The sequence below is a fragment of the Trematomus bernacchii genome, unplaced genomic scaffold (assembly GCF_902827165.1).
Source record: "Trematomus bernacchii unplaced genomic scaffold, fTreBer1.1, whole genome shotgun sequence".
In the NCBI taxonomy this organism is placed as follows: Eukaryota; Metazoa; Chordata; class Actinopteri; order Perciformes; family Nototheniidae; genus Trematomus; species Trematomus bernacchii.
Genome location: NW_022987582.1, coordinates 1,165,142 through 1,180,107, shown reverse-complemented (window position 1 = coordinate 1,180,107; position 14,966 = coordinate 1,165,142). Strand labels below are relative to the sequence as shown.

The following is a 14,966-nucleotide window of genomic DNA, read 5'->3' as shown; positions in this document are numbered from 1 at the left end:
TTTTGCACAGCAACTACATGCTGCCAGTGAGTCAACAGCCATATTTCATTCATGCAGAATATATAAAAAAAAAAAAAACTTTTCAACTTTCAACATTCATTTTCCACTTTGTTACAGAACAATTAGTGTTTGTTTTGGCACAATGATAAGCCCGTAAAGCTTTGTACTTCCATGCTGCAGATGCTGCCAGCTCAGGGCTGTTCCGACAATGAGTAGATCATTTCTACTGATCAGTGTGACCCAGTACAATGTAGCATTCTTAGGCTGGATTGTGCAACTAAGAAAGCGGCTCTGAGAGTTATTATAGCTTAGTCAGGGACCATAGAGGTGTGTGTGTTTACGTGTGAGAGAGAGAGGGGCAGTGGGAGTATGGTCTATGTGAGTGAAAGAGAGACAGAGAGTTGTGTAATCTGTCCATTTTGTGTCTCCTGTCTCCCCCCCTCTCTCTCCCCCCTGGCCCCCTGGCTGCCAGGCGTCACACCAGTTTATAATAAGGACTCAAAAAAAGTTGTCGAGTGAACGGACTGAAAGAGAGAAAAAAAAAAACACGGAACCCTTCCCACTCCTAAAATCACGGGGAGTGACTGTGACAGGAGGAAGGGGACAGAGAGAGAGAGAGAAGCTGAAGAAGCCCTCGCAGGACTTCATCACATTTCTTTCAGGACTGCTCGGACCGACACGGACCATAAACCGATCACTAAACCTGGACTGATATTCTATTGCGGTGATTAGTCGCGGAGTGAGGACTTCTGTAGGAGACTCTTGGAGGAGCATGCGGCTCGGTTTACTATTCAGGTAAAACTTTGACTTTTACAGATGCAACCTGCTGCGTCTCAGTCCGCTTGTACACAACTCCACATGCTGGGGTTTGCATCCTCATTTGAGCGCGTTGAGAGGAATAACTTTGAATACGTTTTTTTTTTTAAATGTTTTACCAAGTATGTTTTGTTGCGAGGTTTTGGCTTTTACGCGCGACCTCTTGTTGCGCACTGGGCGATGTGCTTACAGGAATTTACCCGAAGGCTGGGTTAAAGTTAGATTATTTCTCCTCAGGGCGGATTTTATGTGAGCTTTTCCCGTTGATGCATATCTATTTCTCCCTCTCTCTTTCCCCTTGTCCCCGCGACTCTGAGTTTATTCTACAATGTGCCACTGTAGCGGCCAGGGAAACGTGGACCCGGGTAGGGGGTCGTTACTTCGGCCTGAGCGGCTCTGTTGTGCCGGACTGTGCTGGACCTTTGTCTGTGCTTTTTGGGGTAGTTATGCAGTCTGGGGTAGGAGAAGTTTCCAGAGACCACGGCGGTGCACCACACTGGGAAGAAGGGACCAATTCTGCCTACATGTGGCCTGCGGACTGGTGATTGTGGTGATGGTTTGGTTCTCGTGGTGAGCGCTGAATTGTCCATCTTAGCGAGGCGATTAGTAGGCTATCATGTTCAGGCTGCTTTCTTGGCAAATGAATAGATGGTATTACACTTGTTTCCAGTGCACTTGTCTCTGGTGTTTTATGGAGACTGTTGTGATAAACCACAAGTATGAACAGACACTAAATGTCTTTAAAACTGGAATGTATCTGAAATATGTCAACTTAAAATAAGGAAAGGCTTTAAAGAATCAATGTTAGGAGGACACGCACTGCAACATTTGGTCATGCAAAGTAGTTTATTTCCAGGTTAAGGCCACTAACTCAAAATTAAAGGAGACATTTCACATCACCACACACCATAAACCACATACTTTGAACATCAAATAAAAAGTACCTCACAGTTTAAGATGATTTTGGACGTTGTGACTCATTAAGTGTGTGTGTGTGTGTGTGTGTGTGTGTGTGTGTGTGTGTGTGTGTGTGTGTGTGTGTGTGTGTGTGTGTGTGTGTGTGTGTGTGTGTGTGTGTGTGTGTGTGTGTGTGGGGAAACCCATTAGTTTGTTAGCGCCTCACAGGCTTCCCCAGATTGATTGAGATGTTTGCTTGTGAACACTGAAGGAAAAAATAAACTTTTGTTCACCCCCGCCAGGCCTCAAGCCACCTGTAGTGGGAAAGAAAGTGGCATAATTGGTTGCTTAAGTGCAGTTAGGTCACTGGAACATATGATAGGGTGTTCAGTCAACAGGTTTCTGATTTTAAACTGAATGTACATTTGGAGTAAATGTGCAAGAAGTTGATGACCATTGGACAGAGAACAATGAAAGTCTCTATGAGGTCGCACAGCATATACCAACTTGACATTTAGGTCATGGAACAATTATGTCTTCTATATAAAGAACCTATTCAACCTATGGTGTTTGACATCCTGTACATTTGTCACCTTTTTTACCCTCCATCTTTCATCCCTGCAGGCTCTATGTGCTGTGGGGCTTTGTGGTGGTCACGACCTCCGTGACCAAGGCTGCCAAGAGAAAGGTGAGTCATTAGCTCAATTAAAGTAAGATCTACTGACAACAGCCTCATCATAGGGGGGGGGGGGGGGGGGGGGACAATCAAAGCAAAAATTCACCATTTGTCATGACATAAATCCTGATTGGTCCATATGTTCTTTGAGAGTGTTATAGGACGCTGCAAATGCTGAAACTTGCCGCAAAGCGATCATCTTCTTATTGGTGTTTTTTTGGTCCGTTTTAATATATTGAATAGTAAAGAGGCAGACTGGAAATGGGGGAGAGAGATAGGGGTGATACAGGCAAGATAGGCTGGAGACCACTGATGAGCTTTAACAATTTGCTGCTCTCTTTCTCTTAGATAAATTGAAGAGACAATCCATAGTCTTGTTTCTTGCAAAAAAGCCAAAGTCCAGCCGAAGCTAACCTAAGGCTTTATCAGTTAGTCGATCAAGTTGGCAGGTGTTAAGTTTTAAATTCCCCCTTTGTGTCAGCATCCCTTCACAGCTGAGAGAGAAAACAACTTTAGAAGAAAACCTCTTGATTTGACTCAGACAAATGAATCAACATATCAGTTTCTGAACTTTGGAATTTTGGTCATAGATCTTTTCACGAGTAAACAAGCTTGAAGCATTTTTCTGATAATCTGTTTAAGTTGTTAAATAGTTTATTGAGTGTATTGTTTTTTTAATTAATATTGGCCATTTAAAAACATGTGAAATAAGTTTCTAGTAGTTTGTAATTATCATCTGAATCCTCAACTCTTTCAGATTTGACTGAGCTTTATAGTGTTTCATATTGTTTAGCTGTCTGACCACAGCTTTACTGTGTGGTTCACTAACAGCGCTGTGTTAGGCCGCGGCGGGCTGATCGAAAAAACTCAGTTCTCTTTACGCCCAGCACAAAACAGCAGACACAGTTTGTGAGTAACTTATGAAAAAGTGGAGCATTTAGCAGCTCCGGATATTCCCCTCAGGAGTTGGTGGAGACCAAAACAGAGCTAAAAGAGAGTGAATAACAGACTGACATGAACTAAGTGTCCATAATCGTTACTCCAAATGAATGATAGTGTTGGTGCTTGGCTGTCGGGATGTGTAGATACAAAAAACTGAGGTTTGTGAAAGAAAAACTCATGATAAGGTGATGATATATTAATATAGCTAACAATTAGTTTGAGCTGCCCCCAAGTGGAGAAAATGCTGTTGCTGCACTGATAGTAACGGTTGACCCTGTTGCAGCCAAAACAATCTGACAATAAAGTTCTTCCTAATACAGAAAAAAAGAGTGGATTTGTCTTCCATTGGAAACAAGTCAAATGCTCCTTCACTGCCAGTTTGGTGTGAAGGAATGTTGACATCATAAAAAAGAGCTTATTGTACATATGGACATGTAAGTATTGGCTTATGACAGAATTTAAAACAGACCATATAAAGGGGCCCACTGCTGGAGAGAGCCCACAGTAGTACAATATTTATTTTAAAACATGTAATAACAGAGGGGGCAGAATCACAGCCCCTCTGCTGTCTGCAGGCGGTACAGTGTGACAGGAGTTGAACCAGGAGTTGAACCAGTAGCTGCAGAGGTCAGCGGCGGCTGCTGCAGGGTCACTGCACGGAGCTCATTAATGGCCCCAGTTATGTGGCAGCTGTGTGTTTGATGTCACTCATTACAACAAACCACACCTCCTCCCCAGAAACACACACACACCATTGAGACACACATACACAGAGTCATTAGGCCTGTCTGCGTCACCCCCCCCCTCATCTCTATCACCCCTTTCTCTTTCCTTTTTCTCCCACACTCCTGCCAGTTTACATCAGATCTTTTAATCTGGATAAAACAATATTGGTGTACCTACACCTGCCCCCTCTCTCCACAAACAGTTTGTACAGTATGTTTACTTGCATATTCCTGCCCTTGTACACAAATATGTACACACTTAAAGAGAGAGAGGAGGGAGAAGTGGAGGGCAGATTTGTGTTTTGGTTTCTTTCTGAATGGAAACTTTTGTTCAGCTCTCACGTTTGCCAGGCCAGTGATTCAGTTATGAAATGAGAGCAGAAACATTTATCCCCGTCACAGGGCGAGAGATCAAAGCCTGCCCTGGCACCCTTGTAAATGCACTCACACATATGATACATATAAATACAAATACATGAATAAGCACATCAGCGCCGTTTTTGTCGTTTCTACAGTGCATGCATATGACACCAGCTCCAATAAATGTATAAGCTGCTGGCAGGTGACTGAGGCTGAGGATTTATATTTTGGCCTCAGAGGAAGGAAACTCACGAGACTCAGCTCATCAGCGGACTTATAGTAGTTCCTGTGAAGAAATAAGTCTCTCCAGACATTTTAGATTTTGCAATGGCAACGTTAAGTACTTCTTTAAAATATTGCCAAGGCTTGCAGTTTAACATTTTTACAGAAGAGTTTAGTTACAGTCAGTTGTGGAGCACTTTCAATTAAATTACTTTTGAGCCAGCCTTATTTTGGCTGGCTTATGTGTTCATTCAGCCCTAACATTTTTAAAGGGTACAAACGTACGACTGAGTACAGATAATGTTTTTTACTCAATTCAGCAGAGATGTTTATATAACAGTGAACCTTTGGTCATTGGTCAAGTGACATCACCAAACCAAATTTGTATTTCAGTCATTTGCAAGCAAATAGCTACATATTTTCTATTTTCCTACTTCTTAATAAGATATTTTTCTATAACATATGATTTATTCAGTATCTGAATTAATGTCGGTTTGTACTTTTGTTTGAACAAAGCAAGACACTGATAATAATTAACCTTTGAATAAAGAAGAAATGTCTGAATAATAAATTGTGTGTGTGTGTGTGTGTGTGTGTGTGTGTGTGTGTCTGTGTGTGTGTGTGTGTGTGTGTGTGTGTGTGTGTGTGTGTGTGTTTGTGTGTGTGTGTGTGTTTCTCAGGTGGCTGGCAGACGGTCTCGACAGGTGTTTGAGGCGGAGCCTGTGGAGGGGGTGTGGTCTGACTGGGAGGAGTGGTCTGGCTGCTCTCAGACCTGCGGGGTGGGCGTCTCCCAGAGGAGCAGAACGTGTTTACCTCCTCCACCTCAACACACCCCTCCCCTCTCCCACTCTCCACCTAACTGGGCAGGATATTTGCCCGGGGGCCTCGGGGGTCCGGTCCTCTCACCTGTGCGCCCCTACTACCCTCCTCATTACCCCGGGCAACGACAGCCTTATCACTCCCCGTCGATCTCCACCAATCAAAACCCAGGACTGTCTCTGTATCGGAATACTAACGGAGCAGGAGGAGGAGGAGGAGAAGGAGGAGGAGGAAGAGGAGGATTAGGAGGAGGAGGAGGAGGAAGAGAAGGAGGATTAGGAGGAGGAGGAGGAGGAGGAGGAGGAGGAGGAAGAGAAGGAGGAGAGAAGGAGGATTAGGAGGAGGAGGAGGAGGAAGAGAAGGAGGATTAGGAGGATTAGGAGGAGGAGGAGGAGGAAGAGAAGGAGGATTAGGAGGAAGAGAAGGAGGAAGAGAAGGAGGAGGAGGAGGAGCTCCTGTACTGGGAGAGGCAAATCCAAACCCTCCTTTTTACCAGCCGGAATTCAACCCAAACAATCAAGACCATGTGTCAGTTTACCGATCGCCGTACCACGCTCCATCACAGGGCTACAACCAACCAGCACGCACCATCAGGAGACCGACCAATCCCGGAGCAGCGAGGGCTGTAGGGAGCAGAAGGTCTGTCTCTGCCAATCGGGAGGGTTTAACCTCAAGGAGGTGAGTGAGAGATCACAGATATAATAATTGTTCAACTTTAAAAATGTCTTACATATATATTAATATATTGTGATCATAATTAAATGTCTGGGAGAAAATGTCAATATCCAGTGTTTTAACTCCAGTTTCAGTCGGCCTCAAGAATCATTTTCAAACTTTTCTTATACTTTGTTTAGTATCGTTTTAAGGTTTAAAGGTTAATGGTCAGTGGACAATAGAAAAACGCTGATTCAATCCATTTTCCAGTGAACAGAAGCTTTCACATATGCTTTGCTAAGTTTGCCTTTTCCAGGAAACTGACTACAGCACACAGGAAATGAGATTTGCCTTGCTGGCAATAAAAGTAACAATGACCTTGTTGAAAACCTGTAATCTCTGGAAAATGTTACAGATCGTTGACATATAAACAAACACCAAAATATAATATTCCAGATATAAATAAAATCCTCAGAGGACCATTTAAAGCAAATGCTCAGGATCCATTCTGGGGCCTTAAAGTGATGGCATTGCTTAGGCATTAGAGAGAGTTGTTTTTGAGTGGTGGGAGTTGGAGTTATGCCCATAACTGGTATCTGCTGTGTTATTACATCATTAGTTCTGTCATACCACCAGGCACTGCGTTGCTCTGTCCGCTGGCTAATGTCAGACATGATTTCTGATGTTGTACAGCTAACATGAACTGTATCTCAAATGTATCCGGGGGCGTGTGGTAGGGCTGTGCGATTATGGCAAAAATCATAATCACGATTATTTTGGTCAATAATTGATATCGCGATTATTAAATACGATTATTCATTGACTTTGAAAACATCCATTTATTGAACTTTAAAACAAATACAAATAATAATTTGAACAGTATCTTTTTAACTGTTGATTACCCTGAACGTATAATTCAACTGAAAAACCAATACAAAAATGATTAAATAAATGATAAATATATATTTACATTTAAATAAATAATATCAAAATAATAAATACCAATAAACAAGATCATCAAATATTTTGGAGCGCACTTCAACAAGCTACTAAACATATATAAATATGATAAATAAAAATTAATTAGATCAAATATGTTGCAGTGCTGTGTCACAACCTAGCAAAGCAAAATAATTGTTTTTTTCGATTATGTTGTTTTCGTAATTGTGGCAGGCCAAAATCGTAATTGCGATTAAAATACGATTAATTGCACAGCCCTAGCGTGTGGTGCAGTGGGTTGAGCGTTGGTGTTCGGGTCAGGGGGTCACAGGTTCAAACCCCACTGCAGTCAGCATGTCGTTGTGTCCCTGGGCAAGACACTTCACCCCAAATTGCTCCTGTGGGGATTGTCCACAGTATTGAGTATGTAAGTCGCTTTGGATAAAAGCGTCTAACAAGTGACATGTAATGTAATGTATCCTGGTTTCCAGTTTCCCTATCTCTGCCACTGCCTCCTGTTCTTTCTGTACATCTCTTTAAACTTCCTGTTTCTTCTTCATTTTTTTGTTATTCTTTTCGACTCGCAGATCTTCCGCCATCCGTCCAGGTCAATTTGGGTACGGCAGGGTCCCGTTCTCTCTTCCTCTGCATCGCCAAAACCGGCAGGCTCGCCACACTGTTAACGGCACCGATACTGAAACAGCTGGACTCAATGAAGACGATGCAGACAATAACAAGAAAGAGGAAGAGGAGACTGGGAGTGATGGAGAAGATAGACAGGCGGCTAGGCGTCAGGAGGCGCTTGCTGCTGCTGAGGAACTTCCCACAAAGACCACAACAATTGGTCAACCCCACCGCCACGTTAACAGACCCCCACAAACCAACACAGAGCACAGGAGGGCAAGAGTCCCACCCCCTCACCCCTTCTCTCGCTCTTCATCACCATCTCTGCTTCCCAATCGCCACCGCTTTGACTGGCACTCTGTCACCGCTCCTCCTCCTCCCATCCCTCCTCTCTCCCGCCCCAAATTCCCCTGCCGTCACCCCACCTTTTTCCCCCCCTCTCCATCGCTCCAGCTCCATTCACAGAGACAGGGAGCCCCACCCAGGCTTCGCACCCACAGGCGACATCTACCCACTGCAGCACCCCCACATCCCACACATGGGGGGGGAATCGGGCAGGGATGGAGGAAGAGGAGCTCAGGTGTACAGGTGCTCTGGACCGGAGAAGGAGTACCGCAGGTGCTTCTCCCAGGTAAGATCTCCCCCCCGCCCCCTGACCTCAGAAATCAGATATCTCACTTATTTCACGCCCTTTTATTAATCTCGTTCATAGCAGCTCCTCAGTGCGTATCCCCTGATCCCCTCTACTTTATTCATCCTGCAGTCATGCGTGATTTATATGCATGCCGTGTGTTGAAGGGAGCAGTTAGGCGGACGGTAACCGAGGAGTTGAAGGTCAGCAGAGTGTATTTGATAGGTAGATCATTCCCCAGCTCCAACACTAGCCGGTTGTCTTTGAGCATTCGGTTGGAAACTGACTGCAACTGCTCCAAGGCATGTGTGTGTAGTCCGGGTCACTACCAGGCTACACACCTCCGTTGTGAAACTATACACATGTCTTTTCAACTGATATCCCATGCGTGTGAGTATAACTTTGGGCCAAAATCTGCGTCCTAGTGTGCGCAAAAGTGTGTCAGTGCAAATCATCGTAATGTCCTGTTTGGCTCGGGCCTGCAGGGATGATTGGGGTTGCGACCTTCTCCATACCTCTCAGTGCGAGCATTATCATTAGAAACGTGTGCGTACGTGCTGGAAACCCAGACAGGTCGGGCATGTCAGACGAGCCAACTCATCGTCAACACTCAGGTGATAAACGCAGGTTGACCTCGCAGTTACTCAAGTTTCACTGAGACAGGAATGCCATGCTTGATTTCACTCAATTAAATGAGATTGAGAGTGAATATCATAGATAAAGAGTTTTTAGTGATCACGTTTGACCTTGAGATCTATTGAATGTCCTTTATTCATTCACTTAGAGTCTGCATGGATCTGATTCTTTTTATGTTCATGGGCTAGCTTACATTGATCCCTTCTGTTTGTGTTTGATAGCCAGCTCGTTGCCAGCTTCAGCTCAATACAAATGTAGCTAACTTTACACTGGAACTGAATTTATTATGAAGACAAAATCATTGTACACCTGCATTCAACATGTTTATGTTAACATACTTAAGGTATCAAAAAAGTATTGTTTGGTATTAGGAGCGGGGGAAAAAAGAGGTATCAATACCAAGACTTATGTAAAAATAGGAAAACTAAATAATGTGAGAGATCTCTGGGCTTCCCAAAGTGCTACTTAAAAATTCAGCGGTGAGAAAGTATCACTCCGCCTTGAGTTTCATAAAAATCGACAAACCATGTGAGATATCGCTTGTGAGTGATGGAGGGACGATTTTTAATATTCGATAAAAATACTCAGAGGTACATTTGACCAAGTCATTTGATTCCCATGGACCACTTATAGCAGGTCTGTCTTGAGTGACAGCTTAGGAGGAGATGATAAGATTGAAGTTAAATACCACACACACACGGTCGCACTACGCTCTCGTTTCCTACTCTCATGCTATTTCCACAACTGGCTCTCATGGATGGGAAGTAGACACTTGAATTTGGGGCCAGGTTGGCACTGGTGGCCTCTTGACTTTCCTCTCTTTAGATAATTTGGCAGGCTTTCTTGCCCTCTTTCATCCCTCTTTTTCTCTTCCTCTTTGTCTCTGCAGGGCTCTGTGTGATAGTCTCCATGTTAAAAGAGATTTAGTAGCTGGCATTATACTCGCCCTGCGTGTGCCAGCACCGCTAATAGCAGTCCTGTGACGGCTCAGCCTGACTCATTACATATTTACCCAACGTTAGCCTCTGCTTTAGCCTTGTTTGCTCCTGCAGGCTCCACATTTGTATATGTCCTTTTCATTGTTTAAATGTAGGTTTTAGTGCTGATGAATGCGGGACTTTGTCCAGGCATGTATGTACTGTATATATGTGTGAGTGTGTGTGTGTGTGAGATTGAGCCAGACTGAGTGTGACACATCCTATTATCTATTAGGTGTGTTTGTCATAACACACAGCGCCTGAGGCCCACCACAAGTGCGATTGGCTGTGTGTATGTGTGTTTTTACTGTTGCATAGAAGCAAGAGGGGAACCAAGAGAGGGACAGAGGAAACGAGGAGGGCAAAAGGGGAAGATTGTGTGTGTGTTGGAGTGAAGGAAGTGACGCAGTTAAGTAGTAGTGAAAGAGAGTACTGTTTTTAGAAAATCTGCACACAGTAGTGAGAGGACAAGCTTAAGGGTGAGAGAAAAGGTGAGGAGGCAAAGAAGAAATGGAGATGAAGGCTGGTGAGGATGAGTGTGTGGGAGGAGAGAGAGAGAGAGAGAGAGAGAGAGAGAGAGAGAGAGAGAGAGAGAGAGAGAGAGAGAGAGCGAGCGAGCGCAGAGTGTAACAAGAGGAGAAGTTATTCTGTCAGAGGGAGAGGGGTGAAAAGGTGGAATATGAGAAGAAGCTGGCTGAAGAAACACAGCAGCTCATAACAGATATGTCACAGAAAGACTTATCCTCCTCTTCTTTCCTTCTTAAGTTTTTGATTTGGTTGATTCTTTAAGCATTCCCTCTTGCCTCGACTCCTCTTCCTGTACTCCTCAGAGTAAATATTTGCCAGAAATCACTAACAGTGCGTTCTTCGGTGACAGCAAATGAGGCGAGATCAGAAGCATGTGGATTTAAGAAATATGTAGGTAGCCGTTCACCACATGAATAATAAGATCGATTCCAGTAAACACAAGGATGTCATTTCCAATGGGAATAGGGGAGGGGGGTCTCTGCGTCTTTTCAACATGTTGATCTGTTCACATGAGTCGCCTTCAAAGATTGCCTTGACAAGTGTTACAGGCTTCATACAGTCTAGAGCTGCAATTAATGATTATTTTTCATCATCGGCTGATGTTTTTTGAACAATATTAGCTAGAAAATGTCAAAATGTATTGACAAAAGAGCCCAAACATATGTTGTTTTTTCTGATTAGTTGCCCAAAGACCCAACATATTCTATTTACATTCATTTTTGATTAATTGATTATTTTCATAGCCGGTAATTTTAGCACTTAGTCACTGGTGGACGCTGCTGCAGGTGTGCTACTCAAGGCTGAAAAAGCACTTCTATAAGCCTTGTTGTAAAGTTTAAATACTATCTGTCATAAAGGACACGGTCTCCATCAGGGAAACTCAATTTGGTAAGTGCAAGATCTCCATAATCATTTGTTATTTTAAGACATATTCAAATTCATTTAGGGTATAAAGTTCACATATTGTTGAATAACATCTGACTTTATTGTTCCTTGTCCTTCACTATTTAGTAGACATAATAATGTACCTTAAAAAACACATAATACTTGAAACACACACAAAACTCTGATATATTTAGCTCGCTGATAACTGAGTTTGTGTTGCCGTGGTTTCGGGCGGCTGCAGCGAGATTCAGATGATCTAATCACAGTCTGTCATTAAACAGGCGGTATTACACAGGAAATGTATGATTATGACTCTCAGCAGAGCAACACTCGTCAGCTCTAATAACTGGGTGCAGATTCTGCCACGCTTGCTGTTGTTTTCATGAAGTGCCAAACACTCACCAGATGTTTTTGTTTTCGGGACCCAAGCACACACACAAACAAACACACACTCAATCACCTCGATTCATTTAGACTGCTCTGTTCTGTTTTTGCTTCATTACTTTAACAAGCACAAGTACCTGCTTCTGTACAAGAAACAGGTACTTGTGCTTGTTAAACTCTGTTTATATCGGCTCCTGGGTGCGAGAGTTTCCCTTTCTTTCATGTTTCGTTTTTTTTCCCCAGTTCTGCCTTTCCTCTCACTCACCCCATCTGTCATTTCTTAATTCTCTCTTTCATTTAAAACTGTAATCTTTCTTCAAAGAAAAAAGTAGCTTACTTGTATTCCTTAAATCAGATAAGGAGAAGACAAGAAAGGGATAAGTGTAGTTTCCAAGAATGTCTAACTTTTCATCTATCCATGAAAGACTCTTTTATATTGAAAAACGTTCCTCTTTTTTGTCCTGGTCAAGATAATCAGCATTAACACTCAGTACAAGATGAAGAACAGTAGACAGCATACAAATCAAGATATGCTACAGAATCATAATATTTCTCATAAAACAAATTTTATACACGAAACAACCAAATATTCGGCAGACAAAGGACAGATCACACAGTTCCTGCAGCAATTATTTGAAATCAGTCCAACTTGTGCAATTTTAGATCCAATTTCTGAAGGTTCCCGGCAGAGGAAGCAGCATTACTGTCTACACTAAAAGCTCTTTTACATAGTTGAGTGCAAACTTTGGAAACTGTTCATAAAAAACCAACCTTGGGAACTAAGATCAAAGCTGTCCACACTTTCTACTGCTCTCTCTCACGCCCATGTGCTATTATGAAAATATGTGTTATATCAAGAGTTATCACCTAAATGGTGTGTTTAATAAGATGTGGCTTTGTAGATTTGCTGCATGGAAAGTGGAACACAGAAGGATTGTCATTTTCAGTGCTTTGGAGCAAAGTTCTGGTTTTATTTGTTGAATTTGTGGTTTTGATGTTTATCTTGAGTTTTTCTTTTCTTCTCTTGTTCTTATATTTGACGAGAACATGTAAGTTGTTTTGAGGCTCAAACTCAAATTTCTCCTGAGAATAACAGCCACTGTTCTTGCCGTTGGTCCCGCGCAGCACGGGGCCTCCTTCTCTGTTGATGGATGAGCAGTGTTTCCTCCGGGGGACTCACGATTTTACCCCCTCAGGGTCAAGGCTGAGCGCTGGGTGGTGCCCCTCAAAGCGCCGGAAAAAATGGCCTTGGTCACAAGATTATCTGGAGAATGTTAATCGCTGAGGACAAACACTTACACACACACACACACATATGATCATTTGTCATGGATTTGTGTGCATGCATACAGTGATTAGTCTTGGTGTGTGGAGTGTGTTGATTTATGTGTGCAGGGGCCAGCGGTCACTTGTTCTGTCTGTGTAGAGTCGCAGTAATTCTTGAGGAATGACCGGCCAGCCTTAACCTGTATGTGGTACTGAGGCAGGGCCGTCCCTCCCTACAGGCCGATCATGCAGGCTGCATGGGGCCTCACATTGCGCAGGGGGCCTCGGCTTATGAGCTCGGCTTGTGCGCAGTTCTCAGCGAAGTTCTCCGCGCACCCCCCCCCCGCTGACACGCGAGAGTGAGCGGTGACAAGGGGAGCACGTCTGTAACCCGACACCGTTGCAATGAATCGACATCTGACCAATCACGGCTTTGATACGGCCACTAGTGCAGGTGAAGAGATGTCGGCGAAAAGACAGTTTCAGTCCGAGATGCAGTTATTTCCAGCATTCTTTATTTACCATTCATTCAAGTATTTTATGCCTTTTATCTGCTAATGTACAGGAGGAAGAGTGATACACTGTCTGTCTAGTTGGCTTACATAACAGTTAAAGTTTACAGCCTAAAAAACATGGAGCATTTTTTGTTGGCCAGGGACGGCCCTGTACTGAGGCGATATATGGCCAGCTGTGCAGGCAGAGTCTTGCATGGAGAATGACGACGTGTCACCTGGGCTTTCCCTAAGGACATGTGGTGAAAGGTTCCTGCCTTCCTCATAATCTGGTTCGCCTGAAAACCCATTAGTCTTGCCTGGCTTGATGTTTGGGTTTCACGTAAGAGTGCTATGTGTGCCCAGGATTGGCTTGTAGGTGTTTATACGGTATGTGTGTGGCATTTGTGTGTGTGTGTGTGTGCACAGAACAAAGCTTTCACTCTACCCCCCTCTTCTGCTTCACGTGCTCTTATATTGCCAACAGACGTTTTCCTCCTGCCCCCACCCTGGTAGTTAAACACATCTGTAACTTTCACTGCTCCCGTACCAAAACACTGACTGTCTCTCAGCTGCATTCACTTTCACTTCACCTGTTCTCGGCTGCTATCCTTCTTTTACTATGTCACACAGTAGCAGCCAGATTTTCTATTTTTCGTTTCATGCTTCTTTCATGTTAACTTATAAATCAAGATGCCTCTCAGTGACTTTAAGTTACTTTGATTGTATTTTTAAAAAAAAGAGAGTTGTGAGTGAGTAATTTCAGTTAAGGAAATCACTGGGTCTTAGTTTACTAGTTTTAGCCAGTTTTCCTTTACAATGAGGGATTATAACCAACATTTTTTTGCGCTCACTTTAAGTGGTTTAGTGTAATCTGGCTAAGCTTTTGGTTTATTTACATCCTGTCTGATTATCCGACTACTCATGCTTTTCGCTCTCGTCATACTTCACCAATGCCGAAACAAGAGTGAACTCTGTCTTAACTCTAACAGCCAGATTAAAATGCAGCAAAAAAATCTAATTTATGTCTGGAGCTAAAACAGAAAAGGTAAGAAACATCACCCGACATGCGAGTCCTGCTTCTGGCACTTTACAGGTTTTGGATATTCTATGCTTTGTGTGCTGCATTTCAGCAATTACCAAGATTGTTGGTTTATTGATTAAAAAACTAAAAACGTTGCTGTCCTGGTGACTCAGTGGTTAACTCTGATTCAGATTTCAGTCAGGGATTTTAGTTCTCCCTTTCCTCATTTCCTGTCTATATCTCTTGTGACAGACACTCGCACAGGAATAAAGGCTTATGGCCAAAAATATTGTCATACTGAATCCAAAAGGATTTTTCAAATTCTTAGAAATCTTCCAGTGTCATCTAGGCTTACTTACAGTGCCTTTAGTTGATAAACAGCTCAATAAACTGACTTGAGGCATGTAACCAAATATTTGAAAAACTTTTTCTAATGGTTGAATTGTTTTGACTCTGTTCGAAGTGTTTTT

At 43.1% G+C, this 14,966-nt stretch overlaps 1 protein-coding gene across 1 annotated transcript in view; it reads left to right on the top strand.

Annotated features, from left to right (window-relative positions):
- The first annotated feature begins 527 nt into the window (after positions 1-527).
- Positions 528-14,966, top strand: part of adamtsl4 (ADAMTS-like 4) — a 35,052-nt gene continuing 20,613 nt past the window's right edge. Inside the window, 6 exon segments of the mRNA XM_034127645.1 lie at positions 528-795; positions 2,338-2,401; positions 5,319-5,654; positions 5,894-6,135; positions 7,638-8,073; positions 8,075-8,305. Of these exon segments, the coding sequence (XP_033983536.1) occupies positions 773-795; positions 2,338-2,401; positions 5,319-5,654; positions 5,894-6,135; positions 7,638-8,073; positions 8,075-8,305 (1,332 nt within the window). The 5' untranslated portion in view covers positions 528-772.